At 41.8% G+C, this 17,259-nt stretch overlaps 1 protein-coding gene across 4 annotated transcripts in view; it reads left to right on the top strand.

Moving 5' to 3' along the window:
- Positions 1–17,259, top strand: part of LOC143289234 (inactive ubiquitin carboxyl-terminal hydrolase MINDY-4B-like) — a 37,616-nt gene that overhangs the window by 9,166 nt on the left and 11,191 nt on the right. For all 4 annotated transcript variants that reach the window (XM_076598205.1, XM_076598207.1, XM_076598206.1 and 1 more), the window contains exons 6-11: positions 1,259–1,378; positions 1,987–2,081; positions 3,000–3,165; positions 11,382–11,447; positions 14,201–14,271; positions 16,658–16,817. In XM_076598205.1, coding sequence (XP_076454320.1) covers positions 1,259–1,378; positions 1,987–2,081; positions 3,000–3,165; positions 11,382–11,447; positions 14,201–14,271; positions 16,658–16,817 — 678 coding nt within the window. The remainder of the gene's footprint in view (positions 1–1,258; positions 1,379–1,986; positions 2,082–2,999; positions 3,166–11,381; positions 11,448–14,200; positions 14,272–16,657; positions 16,818–17,259) is intronic.

Raw genomic sequence — 17,259 nt, 5'->3', positions numbered from 1 at the left:
TCCTTATGTACCATCATCCTGGAAACGGCCATTGTGAGTAGTTCTATCTTCCTTATGTCACTCCCGTCATCCTGGAAACAGCCATTGTGAGTAGTTCTGTCTTCCTTATGTCACTCCCATCATCCTGGAAACGGCCATTGTGAGTAGTTCTGTCTTCCTTATGTCACTCCCATCATCCTGGAAACGGCCATTGTGAGTAGTTCTGTCTTCCTTATGTACCATCATCCTGGAAACGGCCATTGTGAGTAGTTCTGTCTTCCTTATGTCACTCCCATCATCCTGGAAACGGCCATTGTGAGTAGTTCTGTCTTCCTTATGTCACTCCCGTCATCCTGGAAACGGCCATTGTGAGTAGTTCTGTCTTCCTTATGTCACTCCCGTCATCCTGGAAACAGCCATTGTGAGTAGTTCTGTCTTACTTATGTCACTCCCGTCATCCTGGAAACGGCCATTGTGAGTAGTTCTGTCTTCCTTATGTCACTCCCGTCATCCTGGAAACAGCCATTGTGAGTAGTTCTGTCTTACTTATGTCACTCCCGTCATCCTGGAAACGGCCATTGTGAGTAGTTCTGTCTTCCTTATGTCACTCCCATCATCCTGGAAACGGCCATTGTGGGTAGTTCTGTCTTCCTTATGTCACTCCCATCATCCTGGAAACGGCCATTGTGAGTAGTTTTGTCTTCTTTATGTACCATCATCCTGGAAACGGCCATTGTGAGTAGTTCTGTCTTCCTTATGTCACTCCCGTCATCCTGGAAATGACCATTGTGAGTAGTTCTGTCTTCCTTATGTACCATCATCCTGGAAACAGCCATTGTGAGTAGTTTTGTCTTCCTTATGCCACTCCCATCATCCTGGAAACGGCCATTGTGAGTAGTTCTGTCTTCCTTATGTCACTCCCATCATCCTGGAAACGGCCATTGTGAGTAGTTCTGTCTTCCTTATGTCACTCCCATCATCCTGGAAACGGCCATTGTGAGTAGTTCTGTCTTCCTTATATACCATCATCCTGGAAACAGCCATTGTGAGTAGTTCTGTCTTCCTTATGTCACTCCCGTCATCCTGGAAATGGCCATTGTGAGTAGTTCTATCTTCCTTATGTCACTCCCATCATCCTGGAAACGGCCATTGTGAGTAGTTCTGTCTTCCTTATGTCACTCCCGTCATCCTGGAAATGGCCATTGTGAGTAGTTCTGTCTTCCTTATGTCACTCCCGTCATCCTGGAAACGGCCATTGTGAGTAGTTTTGTGTGTGCAGGAGTTACGGCGGATCGTGTACGGCTCAGTTCTCCACTCCTTCAGCCGAGAGTGGCGGAAATCCACCATCGCCTTTCAGGACATTGACGGACCCTACCCTTATGGACTGCAGACATTGCGGGTATGTGTGTGTGTGTGTGTGTGTGTGTGTGAGTCTATGTACTTGTGTGTGTGTGTTTGTGTGTCATTGTGTGTGTGTGTGTGTGTGTGTGTGTGTGTGTGTGTGTGTCTGTGTGTGTGAAATCCACCGTCACCTTGCAGGACATTGACGGACCCTAACCTTATGGGCTGCAGACATTGCGGATATGTGTGTGTGTGTGTGTGTGTGTGTGTGTGTAGTTGTGTGTGTGTAGGTGTAAGTGTACGTTTGTGTGTGTGTGTCTCATTGTGTGTGTGAGTGTGTGTGTGTGTGTGTATGAAAGAGATGGATAATAAAACTGAGTAAGAGCGTGTGTTTGAAGAAAGTAAAAGGAGGGCGAGCAGTAAAAACACATACACCGTTTTCACACATACACACACACGTACATGTGTGTGCACACACACACACGCACAGGCACACACGTGTACACACACACACACACACACACACTACACCACAACACAGCATAGCACAGCACAGCACAGCTCACACACACACACACACACACACACACACACACACACACACTCACACAGACGACAACACACTATACACTACACACCTTCAAACGTGTTGTTGATTGTTTTCAGTCCAATTCCCGAGGTCTGGCATTGGTCATACAGGGCTACATGCTGAAGAGACTGCTGTTCAACAGAGAGTACTCCACCACACTGTTCTCTGTGAAGTAAGTTATTATTGATATTTATATAACACCTATCTTTGGTCAGATTTTCACAAAATCATTTGCATAACAGGCTGCCTACCTGGGTAGAGCCGACTGAGGGCTGCTTTTAGGCTCTCATCTTTCTTTTCCTGTGTTAGTCAGTCAGGTTTCTTCTTCTTCTTCTTCTTCTGCGTTCGTGGGCTTCAACTCCCACGTTCACTCGTATATACGCGAGTGGGCTTTTTATGTGTATGACCGTTTTTACCCCGCCATGTAGGCAGCCATACTCCGCTTTCGGGGGTGTGCATGCTGGGTATGTTCTTGTTTCCATAACCCACCGAACGCTGACATGGATTACAGGATCTTTAACGTGCGTATTTGTCAGGTTTCAATCATGCACAAAATCCACTGAAAAATGAGTTCAGGTCAGTTTTTAAAAAAAATAATTTATGTACGCTTATAGTTGACTTCATCAAGTTTTTGCGCCTTATACATATTATTATTAGTAGTAGTAGTTCTTTTTTTTTCTATGTATTTATCTATTATTTATTCACCCTTTTTTTTTCTCAAGGCCTGACTAAGTGTGTTGGGTTACGCTGCTGGTCAGGCATCTGCTTGGCAGATGTGGTGTAGCGTATATGGATTTGTCCGAACGCAGTGACGCCTCTTGAGCTACTGAAACTGAAACTGAAACTCAGTACAACTTATTAATCTGATTATAAATGATTAGGGCTTCCAAAGGCTGGCAACAAGTCAAACCTCAACTGATTTCACAGGTGTACTGCTCTTCAGCACAACAGGTAGCTGCTGATTACTGTTCGAAAGCTGTTATAGACCCCTTCTGCATTTTCCATGTGAATTTTTAACATATGCTCACACACACCCACACCCATTCTCGAGAGCAGTCTCACACACACACACACACTGTTACATGTGCAGGTCGCTGCGACCCAACAGCTTTGAGCGGCGGAAGGCCCTGATTGACGGGCTGTGTGAGATGCTGTGGCAGGCGGGGGACAGGCACCGCTGTTGTATCGCCCTCCTGGAGGAGGGGCCGTGCTTCGATCACGACTACCGCTACCGCTTCGATAACATCACCGAGAGGGTGAGGCGGGGTGCGGGTGTGGGGGCTGGGGTTTGATTCTCTGTGGCTTAGCGTTAGCGATTGTGGATTGGAGTGGAGTGGAGTGGAGTGCTTGGTTTTGGGGGGTGGGGTGGTAGGGGTGAGTTAAGTGTTCCATGGCTAAAGGTGTTTGAGGGTTTGACCTGCTAGGTTTGACCCGAATAACTTTATTTCCATATCATTGCTTTTGTCACTGAGGTTTACTCTCTGTGCCTATTTTTAGACAAGACATGTTTTACAGTTATGTGTCGTTTTTCATTTTTTGAACAACTTCTGAAGGTCAGAGCTTTGTGAAATGTTTCACATTTCTTTTCTTTTTCTTTTCTTAGTGAGATTAAGAGACGTGTTGCATGAACAGATTCTTGAAGGGACTAATAGCAATAAAAGTGTTTGGTTTTTTAGGCAGTAGTGCATGTTCAGTTTTCTGTGGAGACTGCATGTAGTTTAGTTTTTTTTATTATAAACTTTTGGAGAACAGAGATGTAGTTTTCAGTCATCTGTGGTTGTGGTCGTGTGTGTGTGTGTGTGTGCGTGTGTGCGTGCATGCGTGCGTGCGTGCGTGTGTGTGTGTGTGTGTGTGTGTGTGTGTGTAGTGTGAGTGTGTGTCCCCATGAAACTGCAAGTGTTGCTTAAAAGACCCCCCAAAAATGTCAGTATAGGCTTACAGCCTACAATGAGTATAGTTTCAGATAAATGATAATGATTTATGTAACTGTCATCTTGAAACATTGCGGAAGATTGTTTGCTGTCACGTCGCATTGACCCTTGGTTTCTTTCAGTCAACATGACTAGCGTTACAGTGAAGGTAAACTTGATGATGTTTCTACAGCCCACACATTTTTATGACACTGTCTCGATACGCTTCCACACACGTTGCACAGCGCTTAACATCATTCAATTCAGGCCGCTTTGGTGACTCTGTTGTTATTTTATATCGGCCATGTAGTTGATTCACTCAGAAGTCCACAGTGGCATTTTGATGTGTCAAATGCCGACTAGAAGCTATTAGCGGTAATAGGATGATTTTTGAGTCTTCCATTTTGCGGCTTTCAGTGCAGTAGGAATTATAATGTGAATGTTGTACTGTACAGTATTATGGGGTTTTTAACATGGTTTGCTTTACTGCACACACTGTGTTCATGTGCGTGCACTTTTGTGGCGTCCGATGAGAGTTCCTTTTACGTGGGCTTTTTGACATCTGTTCTGTGTGTGTGTGTGTGTGTGTGTGTGTGTGTGCTTGTGTGTGTACATGTGTGATGTAGTGTGTGTATGGTGTTGTGTGTGTGTGCATATGTGTGTGTGTGTGTGTGTGTGTGGTGTAGTGTGTGTATATGTTTGTGCTTCTGTGTGTGTGTGTGTGATATAGTGTGTATGTGTGTGCATGTCAGTGTGTGTGTGTGTGTGTGTGTGTGTGTGTGTGTGTGTGTGGTGTATAATAAATGTATATGTATGTGTGCGTGTGTGTGTATGGTGTAATATGTGTATATTTATGCAAGTGTGTGGTGTGTGCATGTGTGTGTGTGTGTGTGTGTGTGTGTGTGTGTGTGTGTGTGCAAGCATCCTGAGGTATTTTCCAACAGGAGGTATAACATATTTTATTTTGCTCACACTCATTTAGACCCCCCCCCCCCCCCTACCCCCACCCTCCATCTCAGGAAACTCAGGAAACTGATAGAACTGTACTGTACTGCACGGCAGAGCGTTGCATCACACCACAGCATGCTGAATTGTCATAGTGTTGTTTCGTAGCATTGCCCTGCATTGTATTGTATTGTATTGTTCATCCATTCGTGTTGTACTGAAGCGAATGTTGATGCAGAAAGGGAGCTGTGTGCATTGTAGACAGCAGTACACCACGATAAATGTCCTTCAGTGTTTGTTTCTTCTATGGTTTTTTTTTTTTTTTTCTTGTTTTTTTTTGCTTTGTTTTTATTGTGTTGTGCTTTGTTTGTTCATGAGCTTGATACTTGCTTTACGTTTGTTGAAGTAAATATTTCTGTCTGAGACAGTGACGATCAGACAGTAGGTTCCTGATCCTGTGTTCACCAGTGGTCAGGGTTCCAGGTCCCAGTTTCAGCATGGTGTTATGTATTTGTATTTGTATTTCTTTTTATCACAACAGATTTCTCTGTGTGAAAGTCGGGCTGCTCTCCCCAGGGAGAGCGCTTCGCTATACTACAGCAGCACCCATTAATAAAATTTTTTTTTTCCTGCGTGCAGTTTTATTTGTTTTTCTTATCGCAGTGGATTTTTCTACAGAATTTTTTCAGGAACAACACTTTTGTTGCCGTGAGTTCTTTTTTATGTGCGCTAAGTGCATGCTGCACACGGGACCTTGGTTTATCGTCTCATCCGAATGACTAGTGTCCAGACCACCACTCAAGGTCTAGTGGACGGGGAGAAAGTATCGGTGGCTGAGCCGTGATTTGAACCAGCGCGCTCAGATTGTCTCGCTTCCTAGGCGGACGCGTTACCTCTTGGCCATCACTCCACTGTGGGAAAGGTTACTTTACTCCTGGTTTACCTCACTCCATCCAGGTGTGAATGGTGTCTGACTTCAGTTGGGGAAGGTTAAAATGGCGGAGAGAGAGGACTGAACCCCGCCTTCCTTTGCAAAGCCCAGGTGCCACGTGCTTTGCTTGGTTCTAACTTTTTGACAGTTCACTCACTCACTCATTCCCTTGACCGCTGGGGTCGTTGGGGAGACATGAGGAAGATGTCATAGCTCGCCACGCCGTTCTGTTGGCAGCTGTCGTGAGGAGATCCGGCATCGTCATTTTGGTCCATTCCTTGACGTTGTCGGACCAGCTCTTTCTCTGCCGCCCCCGTCTGTGCCCTCGCTCTACAGTCCCTTGCAGGATGGTTTGGAGAGGGTGTTATGTCGTATGACGTGACCAAACCATGCCATCTTCCGTCGTTTGACAGACGCCAGCAGTGGTTCTTGGGGCCCAACAAGGTTGCTGACCAGGTTCCGCACATAGTCATTGGTCTTGTGCTCCTTGTAGGAGATGTGTAGTAGTCTCCTCAAGCACTTGGTTTCGAATGCTTGGATTCTTCTTTCTGTTTCTGCCATCAGTGTTTGACAGTTACACATGACTAAATGCCTACATTGACCGAACTACGCCACTGGTCAGTTCCACACTACACACAGTTAGTAGCGAGTTACGACCATACTAGGCTCTTCCGTCCGACCAATGCTACTGGCTCCTGGACACAGTGGATATTGAATCACTGGCCCAGTGGCTATGGGACCTTTAACCTTCAACCTAATGTTTTTCAGCTTTGTACAGTCGGTTTTGTACAGCAATGGATCACAGCATAGGTGTCAGTTAAGTTGTGTCAGTGGATTCTGTCCTGGAGTAAACACCCAACCCCAACTACGCTTTTGATCTTCACATTATTTTTAAAAAAAAGTTTCCAGAACTGACATTTTGGATTAAAGAACTGCAGTAATTGTGGGGTTTGACTGGTGTGATGGCTTAGCGGTTTGTGCATGGGATTTTAAAAATATATTTATCCCAGAGGTCTTTGGGGTGCATGGTTCGAACCTGGGCCTTGCCTGGTCAGTGTACACTGGAGATTTTTCTGGTCCTCCAGGATGACTGAATTGTATTCTGGCTAGCACTTTCTTTACATCTCTACATAATTGTTGGCATGTATACAGATGAAACACACACACACATGCACATATGCACTCACACACACACACAAACGCACGCGTGCATGCACGCATGCATGTGCACACAAACACACACACACACACACACACACACACATACACACTAACACACTTATTTATTGTCAGGATTCACAGCTAGGGAAATGAAAACTCCCTCACCCATGGCCTCAGCTGCTCCTGAAGATGTATGTGGCTGCCTAAATGCACAGTTATAAAGGAAGAAGATCCTTCACAAAATTTGGAAAATCTCCATGCTGCTCGTGCACCTGTCTTTACACCTGTCTTTTTTTTTTCTTCGCTTGGTGATACTCGGGGTATTATGGAAGTAACGTAGACATTCAATGTGAGGTTCAATGGAACCTGGAATGTTTATGGCGTTGGTAATCGTTTTGTCGCTTTGCCAGCACTGCAGTTTTTTTTGCTGCTCTTCAGGATAATGTGGAGTGGAGTGATGTGGAGATGATAAACCGAGGTCCTGTGTGCAGCATGCACTTAGCGCATGTAAAAGAACCCACGGCAACAAAAGGGTTGTTCCTGGCAAAATTCTGTAGAAAAATCCACTGCGATAGGAAAAACAAATAAACCTGCACGCAGGAAAAAATACAAAAAAATGGGTGGCGCTGTAGTGTAGCGACGCGCTCTCCCTGGGGAGAGCAGCCCGAATTTCACACAGAGAAATCTGTTGTGATAAAAAGAAATACAAATACAAATACAAATCACAGGCCTTTACAGTGCAGTTTTACAAACACGCCATCAAACTGAAGTATTGTCATGCACTCTCCGTAGTTTCTATAGTAGTTGAAATGTATGGCACTTTGCAGTTGACCTTTTTATGGTTCTTTTCTTTTCATGATATCTATGTGAACTTGCTGTGTGTGTGTGTGTGTGTGTGTGTGTGTGTTTGTGTGTGTGTGTGTGTGTGTGTGTGTGTGTGTGTGTGTGTGTTCATGTTGTTGTTTTGTGTTGTGTTGCATAATTTTCTCTCTCTTTTTTTTAATCATCAGCAGACCACAGTATTTATAAATTCCACTTGTTTAGAAAATGAAGAAAATAAATATATAGCTCTTACTCTTTTATTTTCCTGATTCCAAATCATGTGTATTTCCTTGGCACAGAATGGTAAATAAGCACCCACACTTCTGACGACTCGCTCAGAACACAGAACAGTTGTTCTTCTCTTTATTTGCCTTTGTCCCTTGTCCAGTGACATTTCTTTTTTCATAATACAAAGGCTACATAGAAAAACTATACACATACAAAAAAAAGCAATATAGAATATGTTTTCTATATGTGAAAATGAAAAGAAAAAGACAGAGAACATTTGTAAATAGATTTTTGGTAATGGTGTTTTCGAAGTTCTGCAATCAGAGTCCACATTCAAGATAAATGTGCGAGGTCAGCAACATGTTGTGTAACACAATAAAAACACTGCTTTATTGAAGTGCGTTGCTTTTTGTAACCAAAGCAAGGATCCAAAAGGGAACAAATGGAGTCATGGGTTTTCGTTTTGTAAATATACCATTTGGCAGAGAATTCACTTCAGTTAGGTTTTGAAGTTGCTGTAGGCTTTTCTGTCTTGTATGTGTGGGTTAGTATTGTTCTTAATGTGGTCAGGTTACCGGTGCACTCTTTTTTTGCTTTTCTGTCTTCAGTCGTCTCCCCTCCTGCCTGTTTTTGTCTGGCTGTCTGTCTCTCCTGCTCAGTCTGTTCATCAACCATTTGTCTGTCAGACACTTTTGTCTGTCTGTCTGTCTGTCTCCCCAGCAATATTTATCATATCTACCATTTATCTGTCACTCTGTATGTCTTTTTCCCCAGCAGCATGATCATATTTGCCATTTATCTATCAGACTGTGTATACCATGTCTTTCTCCCTAGCTACATTATCGTATTGACCATTAATCTGTGAGACTCTCTATATGTCTTTTTACCCAAGAACATAATCATATGTACCATTTATCTTTCAGACTCTGTATGTCTTTCTTCCAAACAACATAATCATATCTACCATTTGTCTATCATATTCTCTGTATGTCTTTTTTTTGCAAAAACATAATCATATCTACCATTTATCCTTCAGACTGTATGTCTTTTCCCCCAACAACATAATCATATCTACCATTTATCTTTCAGGCTCTGTATATCTTTTTCTCCAACAACATAATCATATCTACCATTTATGTTTCAGACTCTCTGTATGTCTTTTTCCCCAACAACATTATTATATCTACCATTTGTCTATCATATTCTCTGTATGTCTTTTTTTGCAGCAGCATAATCATATCTACCATTTATCTTTCAGACTCTCTGTATGTCTTTTTCCCCAACAACATAATCATATCTACCATCTATCTATCAGACTGTATGTCTTTCTTCCCAGCGACATAATCATATCTACCATTTATCTTTCAGACTCTGTATGTCTTTCTCCCCAACAACATAATCATATCTACCATTTATCTTTCAGACTCTGTATGTCTTTGTACCCAACAACATAATCATATCTACCATTTATCTTTCAGACTCTGTATGTCTTTGTACCCAACAACATAATCATATCTACCATTTATCTTTCAGACTCTGTATGTCTTTTTCCCCAACAACATTATCATATCTACCATTTATCTATCAGACTCTGTATGTCTGTCTCCCCAACAACATTGTCATATCTACCATTTATCTATCAGACTCTGTATGTCTGTCTCCCCAACAACATAATCATATCTACCATTTATCTTTCAGACTCTGTATGTCTGTCTCCCCACCAACATAATCATACCTACCATTTATCTTTCAGACTCTGTATGTCTTTGTACCCAGCAACATTATCATATCTACCATTTATCCTTCAGAATGTATGTTTTTTTCCCCAACAACATAATCATATCTACCATCTATCTATCAGACTCTCTGTATGTCTGTCTCCCCAGCAACATTGTCATATCTACCATTTATCTTTCAGAGTGTATGTCTTTTTCCCCAACAACATAATCATATCTACCATTTATCTATCAGACTCTCTGTATGTCTTTTTCCCCAACAACATAATCATATCTACCATTTGTCTATCATATTCTCTGTATGTCTTTTTTTGCAGCAAAATAATCATATCTACCATTTATCTTTCAGACTCTGTATTTCTTTGTACCCAGCAACATAATCACATCTACCATTTATCTTTCAGGCTCTGTATGTCTTTCTCCCCAACAACATAATTATATCTACCATTTATCTTTCAGGCTCTGTATGTCTTTCTCCCCAACAACATAATTATATCTACCATTTATCTTTCAGACTCTGTATATCTTTTTCTCCAACAACATAATCATATCTACGTTTTATCTTTCAGACTCTCTGCATGTCTGTCTCCCCAACAACATAATCATATCTACCATTTATCTTTCAGACTCTGTATGTCTTTCTCCCCAACAACATAATCATATCTACCATTTATCTTTCATACTCTGTATGTCTGTCTCCCCAGCAACATAATCATATCTACCATTTATCCTTCAGACTGTATGTCTTTTTCCCCAGCAACATAATCATATCTACCATTTATCTTTCAGGCTCTGTATATCTTTTTCTCCAACAACATGATCATATCTACCATTTATCTTTCAGAGTGTATGTCTTTTTCCCCAACAACATAATCATATCTACCATTTATCTTTCAGACTCTGTATGTCTTTTTCCCCAACAACATAATCATATCTACCATTTATCTTTCAGACTCTGTATGTCTTTCTCCCCAGCAACATAATCATATCTACCATTTATCTTTCAGACTCTCTGTATGTCTTTTTCCCCAACAACATAATCATATCTACCATTTATCTTTCAGACTCTGTATGTCTTTGTACCCAGCAACATTATCATATCTACCATTTATCCTTCAGAATGTATGTTTTTTTCCCCAACAACATAATCATATCTACCATTTATCTTTCAGGCTCTGTATATCTTTTTCTCCAACAACATAATCATATCTACCATTTATCTTTCAGACTCTCTGTATGTCTTTTTCCCCAACAACATAATCATATCTACCATTTATCTTTCAGAGTGTATGTCTTTTTCCCCAACAACATAATCATATCTACCATTTATCTATCAGACTCTCTGTATGTCTTTTTCCCCAACAACATGATCATATCTACTATTTGTCTATTAGACTCTGTATCAGTGTATGTCTTTCTCCCCAACAACATTATTGTTGAAGTCTGATGTTGTTTTTTTTATTCCCAGTAAGTTTATGCCTTTCTCTTTTAGTATTTAGCTGTATTTAGGTAGGGGGTTGGTGAGGGGTGGGTGGGTAAATATTCCCATCCATACATGGAGACTTGAACCTGAGGGTGCTTTCCTCCTAGTTGGGCGCATCACCGTTTGGCCACCACTCCACTGTGTTCGCCTCAGAACTGAAGAATTTTGTCTGGTGAAAGAAAAACAACCACACACACACACAAAAAGCAAACCCCAGAACAAACTTTAATGATGGGTGCCACTTTGTGTGTGGCAGCTCCACCTGTTTGAGTTCAAGAAGCTGGAGGATGCCCAGTTCTTTGTCAAGAGGAATCTGGAGAGGGTGAGTAACTCAGATTGTGCTTTCGTCTCCTGTCTGTCTTTTTTTTTTTTTTTTGAAAGTCTTCTGTCTCGTATTGCTGATGGATGAACAGGTCAAATAGCTGCACACGAGCGATTTGTGAGAGGCTGTTGGACTCGTCAGACTAAGGGTTGTGCAGGGGTTCTATCCTGATATCTGTACCTGGTGGGTTTATTGAGGATGGAGATCAGTTTTCAGAGTTACACATTTGCACACGCTTTACAATCACTTGCATAGATATACACTCACACACACACACACACACACGTGCGCGTGTGCATGCAGACACACATATATGCACACACACACACACACACACACACATACACTCCCCCCCTGCTCCCCCTACACACACACACAGCACCCCCCTCCCCCCACTCCACACATACACACAAATGTACTCACACACACAAAGGGGTACTCAGCCACATACACATGTTGGCATACAAAAACATCGCATGCTGACACAACACACAACACAGGCCTTATTCAAAGTAATTTGCAGAAACAGGTTTTCGGTTGCTATCTAATTAAAGTGATGAACTTTGAATGCAGAGAGTAATGTTGAAGATTGTTCCAAATTTGGGGAATATGATGGGTTGGGGGTGGGCTTTCTGGACTTTTTTTTTTTGGGGGGGGGGGTGAGATTTTTATTTCGTTTGAGTAAGATATGACCAAAAATGAGTTATGGATATCTCGTTAGGACATGGTGTTTTAGTATGTGTGTACTTTGTCATCGAGTTATTTCATTTGTATTGATTATAAGTATTTGATAATACATTTTATATAACCCTATCCCCCTTATTGATGTTGATTGTTAGCGCTCTGTGGGCCCCTGTGCCAAGGCATTATAAATATTTTCATAATTATTATCATTATAAATGGGTAATACGCATTTAAAGAGCCTGGGAGTAATGATGACAAATATTTCTCGCGATCATTGTTTTCAGTCGCATTAGTGTTTATGAACTGATGTATGCATTCTGCTGTTAACATTGCGCACAGGGAGACCCAGAACAAACGAGTTTATCAGGTGTTGGCAGCATCTGAATAATTGTGGAATAAATTAGACTTGAAGAAATGAGTTTATCAGGTGGTGGCCAGCATCTGAATGATTGTGGGATGAGTCAGCGTACGATTGTGAAGAAAGTGTTTCAGTTTCAATTTCAAGGAGGCCTCAGAGTGTGTTGTCTGATCCATGTATGCTACAGCATGCCTGCTGAACAAGAAAAAAAACAAGAGAGGCAAGGCCTTCAAGACTCACTTGTGATAAATTAAGTCCCCTAGCATTAATTACAGAGTAATTTCCCTTTTTTTACTATCTGCACCAAAACGTTTGCAAAATAAATAAAAATTCCATGCTTAGCAAAAGAAGTTCCTGTTTGAACAAAAAATGATAATAATGACTCCTCTTGTTGTTGTGTCAGAATAAGAGGTCAGAGTGCCAAGTTTAGAGAATACAAAAAATATAAATATAACAGTAAATGCAGTTTGCATATAATTAGGCTTCTTTTTTAATTTTTTTGTGCCCATCCCAGAGGTGCAATATTGTTTTAAACAAGATGACTGGAAAGAACTGAATTTTTCCTATTTTTATGCCAAATTTGGTGTCAACTGACAAAGTATTTGCGGAGAAAATGTCAGTGTTAAAGTTTACCACGGACACACAGACACACGGACACACACACACACACACACACACAGACAACCGAACACCGGGTTAAAACATAGACTCACTTTGTTTACACAAGTGAGTCAAAAAGGTAAAAAAAAAGAAGAAGAAAAAAGAAAAGAAAGGGCGGAAGCAGACGCCTGACCAACACACAAACCCATCGCACTGGTGGTCAGGCCTTGACAACTTACTGAATGCTGCAGGGAAAAACACACAAAAAAAATAAAACCCAAACATAATTATGAAGAAATTTAAAAAAAGAAAAAAAAAAAGCTATGACTGTGTCATATGCATATAATATGATGATAGCATGAGCATTGAGAACCCCCCCAAAAAAATTATGAAGAAAAAAACCCCAACAAAACATGCATAGAATAGAATAGAATAGAATAGAATAGAATGTCTTTATCATCAAGTGTACCGGGGTCACAAAGGGGGGGAGGTGGGGGGGGGGGGTGGATAGTATAATATGATGATGGCATGAGCATTGAGAACTCTGACTGTACAGTACTGACCCATCATTGTGAAACAAAAACACAGAAATCTGCTATCAGTATTGGTCTTGGCAGCAGTGTGGAAGCCACCACAGACTGGTCACTGGCGTGAGAAAGGAAGGAACATACATCCGTCCTCGTGACTGGTCAAGGTGTAAAGAACAGCCTGTGACGAATAAGATAGGATAAAAAATAAATTCATTATCTCATAAAGAGAAATTACATGAGGTGCAGTAGCACACACAAATATAAGCAACCTCCCCTCCACGACCCCCCCAAACAAAACCCACCAGTATACAAAACACCGATGCACAAAATAGTTGAAAATTACCTTAACCAAGCGGGAACAGCAAACATAAACACATGCAGGTTTTTCATATTAAGAAAATCAAGAACACCAATGCACAGAATACTTAAAAATGACTTAAGCAGAAACAGCAAACATATATATATATATATATATATATATATATATATATATAACAGAAGTTTTTCATATAAAAACGTTTCACATATTCGCTTTCAAAATGTAATTACTAATCATTAAGATGTGCTGACTGGTTGATCAGTTTCAGGCAGAGAACGGCTGTGGGCTGATTCAGATCCTCTACAGCTTGGTGCTGTCCCGCACCATTCCCAGGTGAGCACACAGCCTGCAGCATTTTTTTTCTTTCTTCCTTCCTTTCCGCCTTTTGTTGGCTGCAACTCCTGCACTCGCTTGTGTGCTTGTATGAGTGGGCTTTAATATGCAAACCAACACACACATACACACACACCCACAAACACACATACACACACACACATACACACACAAACCAACCAGAAAAGAGGAAAATGGAAAGTCGAAATGAATGATGTCAGGTTTTCACTCAAGGCCTGACTAAGCGCATTGGGTTACGCTGCTGGTCAGGCGTCTGTAGTGTATATGCATTTGTCCGAATGCTGTGACCTGTCCTAAAGTAACTAAACTGAAATAACTGAACCGGTTTTCCCTGACTGTCATTGACATTTCCAGCTACGTCTGAAGTCTTCCTCAATTGATCACTTTAATTTCAAAAAAGAAAAAGAACTAGAAACGTATTGTATGGAATTGTTTGAAAATTTAAAAGAAAAACCACGAAGAAGACGATGTGCTGAGAGTTCTAACATGTTTCAGTAGCTCAAGGAGGCGTCACTACATTAGGGCAAATCCTTACAGGCTACACCACATTTGCCAGGCAGATGCCTGACCAGCATTCATATTTTCATATTTCAAACTGTTCACCAGTTTATCTCTGATTCAAATAGATTTTAGCTTAGAAAGTATTGTGAAGAAAGGGTACGACATGATTCTATTCGTAAAATATATGTTGGATTTATTTGACTGACCAAATATTCAAAGTTGAATGGATTGGCCAATGATCTGTTAGAATTTCTCTCCCCTCTGTTCCCCCTCCCCCTCCACCTTACCCACCATTCTACTAAATTTTCTTCTTCTTCTTCGTGTTTTTCTTCTATTAGGCCAATTACTCTGGTGATAATAAATTTAATCTAATGTTAATATTGATATTAGCATTATTTTACTATATTATGTACTGTTTGTTTAATTGTTTTATTTCATTATTTCATAACTTACTGTTTATGAATGTTATTTGATACAAGTCATAAAATGGTTCATCAGCCGTCATGATAAAATTGAAGTGCAACGTTGTGAGCACAGTATAAGCTTTAAGCTTGTTGATGCTCTTTTGTCATTCACTGCATTGTAATCATGTGTATTGTTGAATAATTAAAGATTATTTAAACCAAAAAAAAAGAAGATGTCTGACCAGCAGCATAACCCAATGCGCAAGTCAGGCCTTGAGTGCATGTATTGTATTTGTGTTGTATCACTCTTTTGTCACAACACATTTTTGTGTGTGAAATTCGGGCTGCTCTCCCCATGGAGAATGCGTCGCTACACTGAAAGTGCCACCCCTTTTTTTTTTTTTCCTGCTGGCAACTTTGTTTGTTTTCCTATTGAAATGGATTTTTCTTCAGAATTTGCCAGAGACAACCCTTTTGTTGCCATGGGTTCTGTTATGTGCGCTAAGAGCATGCTGAACATGGGACCTTGGTTTATCGTCTTATCCAAATGACTAGCATGCAGACCAGCACTCAAGGTCTAGTGGATGGGGAGAAAATTCTTGTGACTGTGGGATTCAGTCCAGTGTGCTCAGATTCTCTTACTTTCTTGGCAGACGCATTAACACTGTATATTTGCGTACCTGTCAGAGTGGATTTCCTATACAGAATTTTGCTAGAGGACTTCTTCTTCTTCTCCTTCTTCTTCTGCGTTCACTCGTATGCACACGAGTGGGCTTTTACGTGTATGACCGTTTTTACCCCTGCCATGTAGGCAGCCATACTCCGTTTTCGGGGGTGTGCATGCTGGGTATGTTCTTGTTTCCATAACCCACCGAATGCTGACATGGATTACAGGATCTTTAATGTGCGTATTTGATCTTCTGCTTGCATATACACACGAAGGGGGTTCAGGCACTAGCAGGTCTGCACATATGTTGACCTGGGAGATCGTAAAAATCTCCACCCTTGACCCACCAGGCGCCGTCACCGTGATTCGAACCCGGGACCCTCAGATTGACAGTCCAACGCTTTAACCACTCGGCTATTGCGCCCGTCTTGCCAGAGGACAACACTGATGTTGCCATGGGTTCTTTTACAATGTGCCAAATGCATGCTGCACACAGGGGCCTGGGTTTCTTGTCTCATCCAAATGAGTAGACTCCTCAGTTTGATTTTCCAGTCAGACTCTGGAAGAAGGTCGAGACAGTGATTCGAACCCAGAACCTGATGGACACTGTATTGACAGATGAAGCATCTTAACCAGTCTGCCACCTTCCACATAAAAGAAAACATGGCGGTGTGTGTGTGTGTGTGTGTGTGTGTGTGTGTGTGTATGTGTGTGTGTGTGTGTGTGTGTGTGTGTGTGTGTGTGTGTGTGTGTGTGTGTGTGTGTGTGTGTGTGTGTGTGTGTGTGTGTTGAGGATTCGGGAGGACATGGGGATCGGGGAGGAGAGCAAAGGGAAGCTACTGACGGACATGGAGGACGTGACAGTGTCCTTGCTCAACCTGGCCATCACAGGGCGAGCTGTGTCCCACCTGCACAACGGAGACACGCTCTACGACAACAAAGGGTGTGCACTGGTCAGTGTCCGCCTCGTGTGGATTCTTCTTCTTCTTCTTCTTGCTCGTGGGCTGCAACTCCCGCATTCACTCATATATACATGAGTGGGCTTATATTTGTATGACCGTTTTTACCCCGCCATGCAGGCCGCCATACTCCGTTTTCAGGGGTGTGCATGCTGGGTAACTGGGTATGTTCTTGTTTCTGTAACCCACCGAATGCTGACATGGATTACAGGATCTTTGACATGTATACTTGATCTTCTGCTTGCGTGTACACGCGAAGGGGGTTCAGGCACAAGCAGGTCTGCACATATGTTGACCTGGGAGATTGGAAAAATCCCCACCCTTTACCCACCAGGCACCGTTACTGGGATTCAAACCTGGGACCCTCAGATTGAAAGTCCAGTGCTCTGACCACTCGGCTTTTGCGCTGTCAGTGTGTGGATTCATTGTGCTTGTT

The sequence above is a fragment of the Babylonia areolata genome, chromosome 13 (genome assembly GCF_041734735.1).
Source record: "Babylonia areolata isolate BAREFJ2019XMU chromosome 13, ASM4173473v1, whole genome shotgun sequence".
Lineage (NCBI taxonomy): Eukaryota > Metazoa > Mollusca > Gastropoda > Neogastropoda > Buccinidae > Babylonia > Babylonia areolata.
Note: the sequence above shows the minus strand (reverse complement) of the source record. Positions and strands in the feature narration are given on the sequence as shown.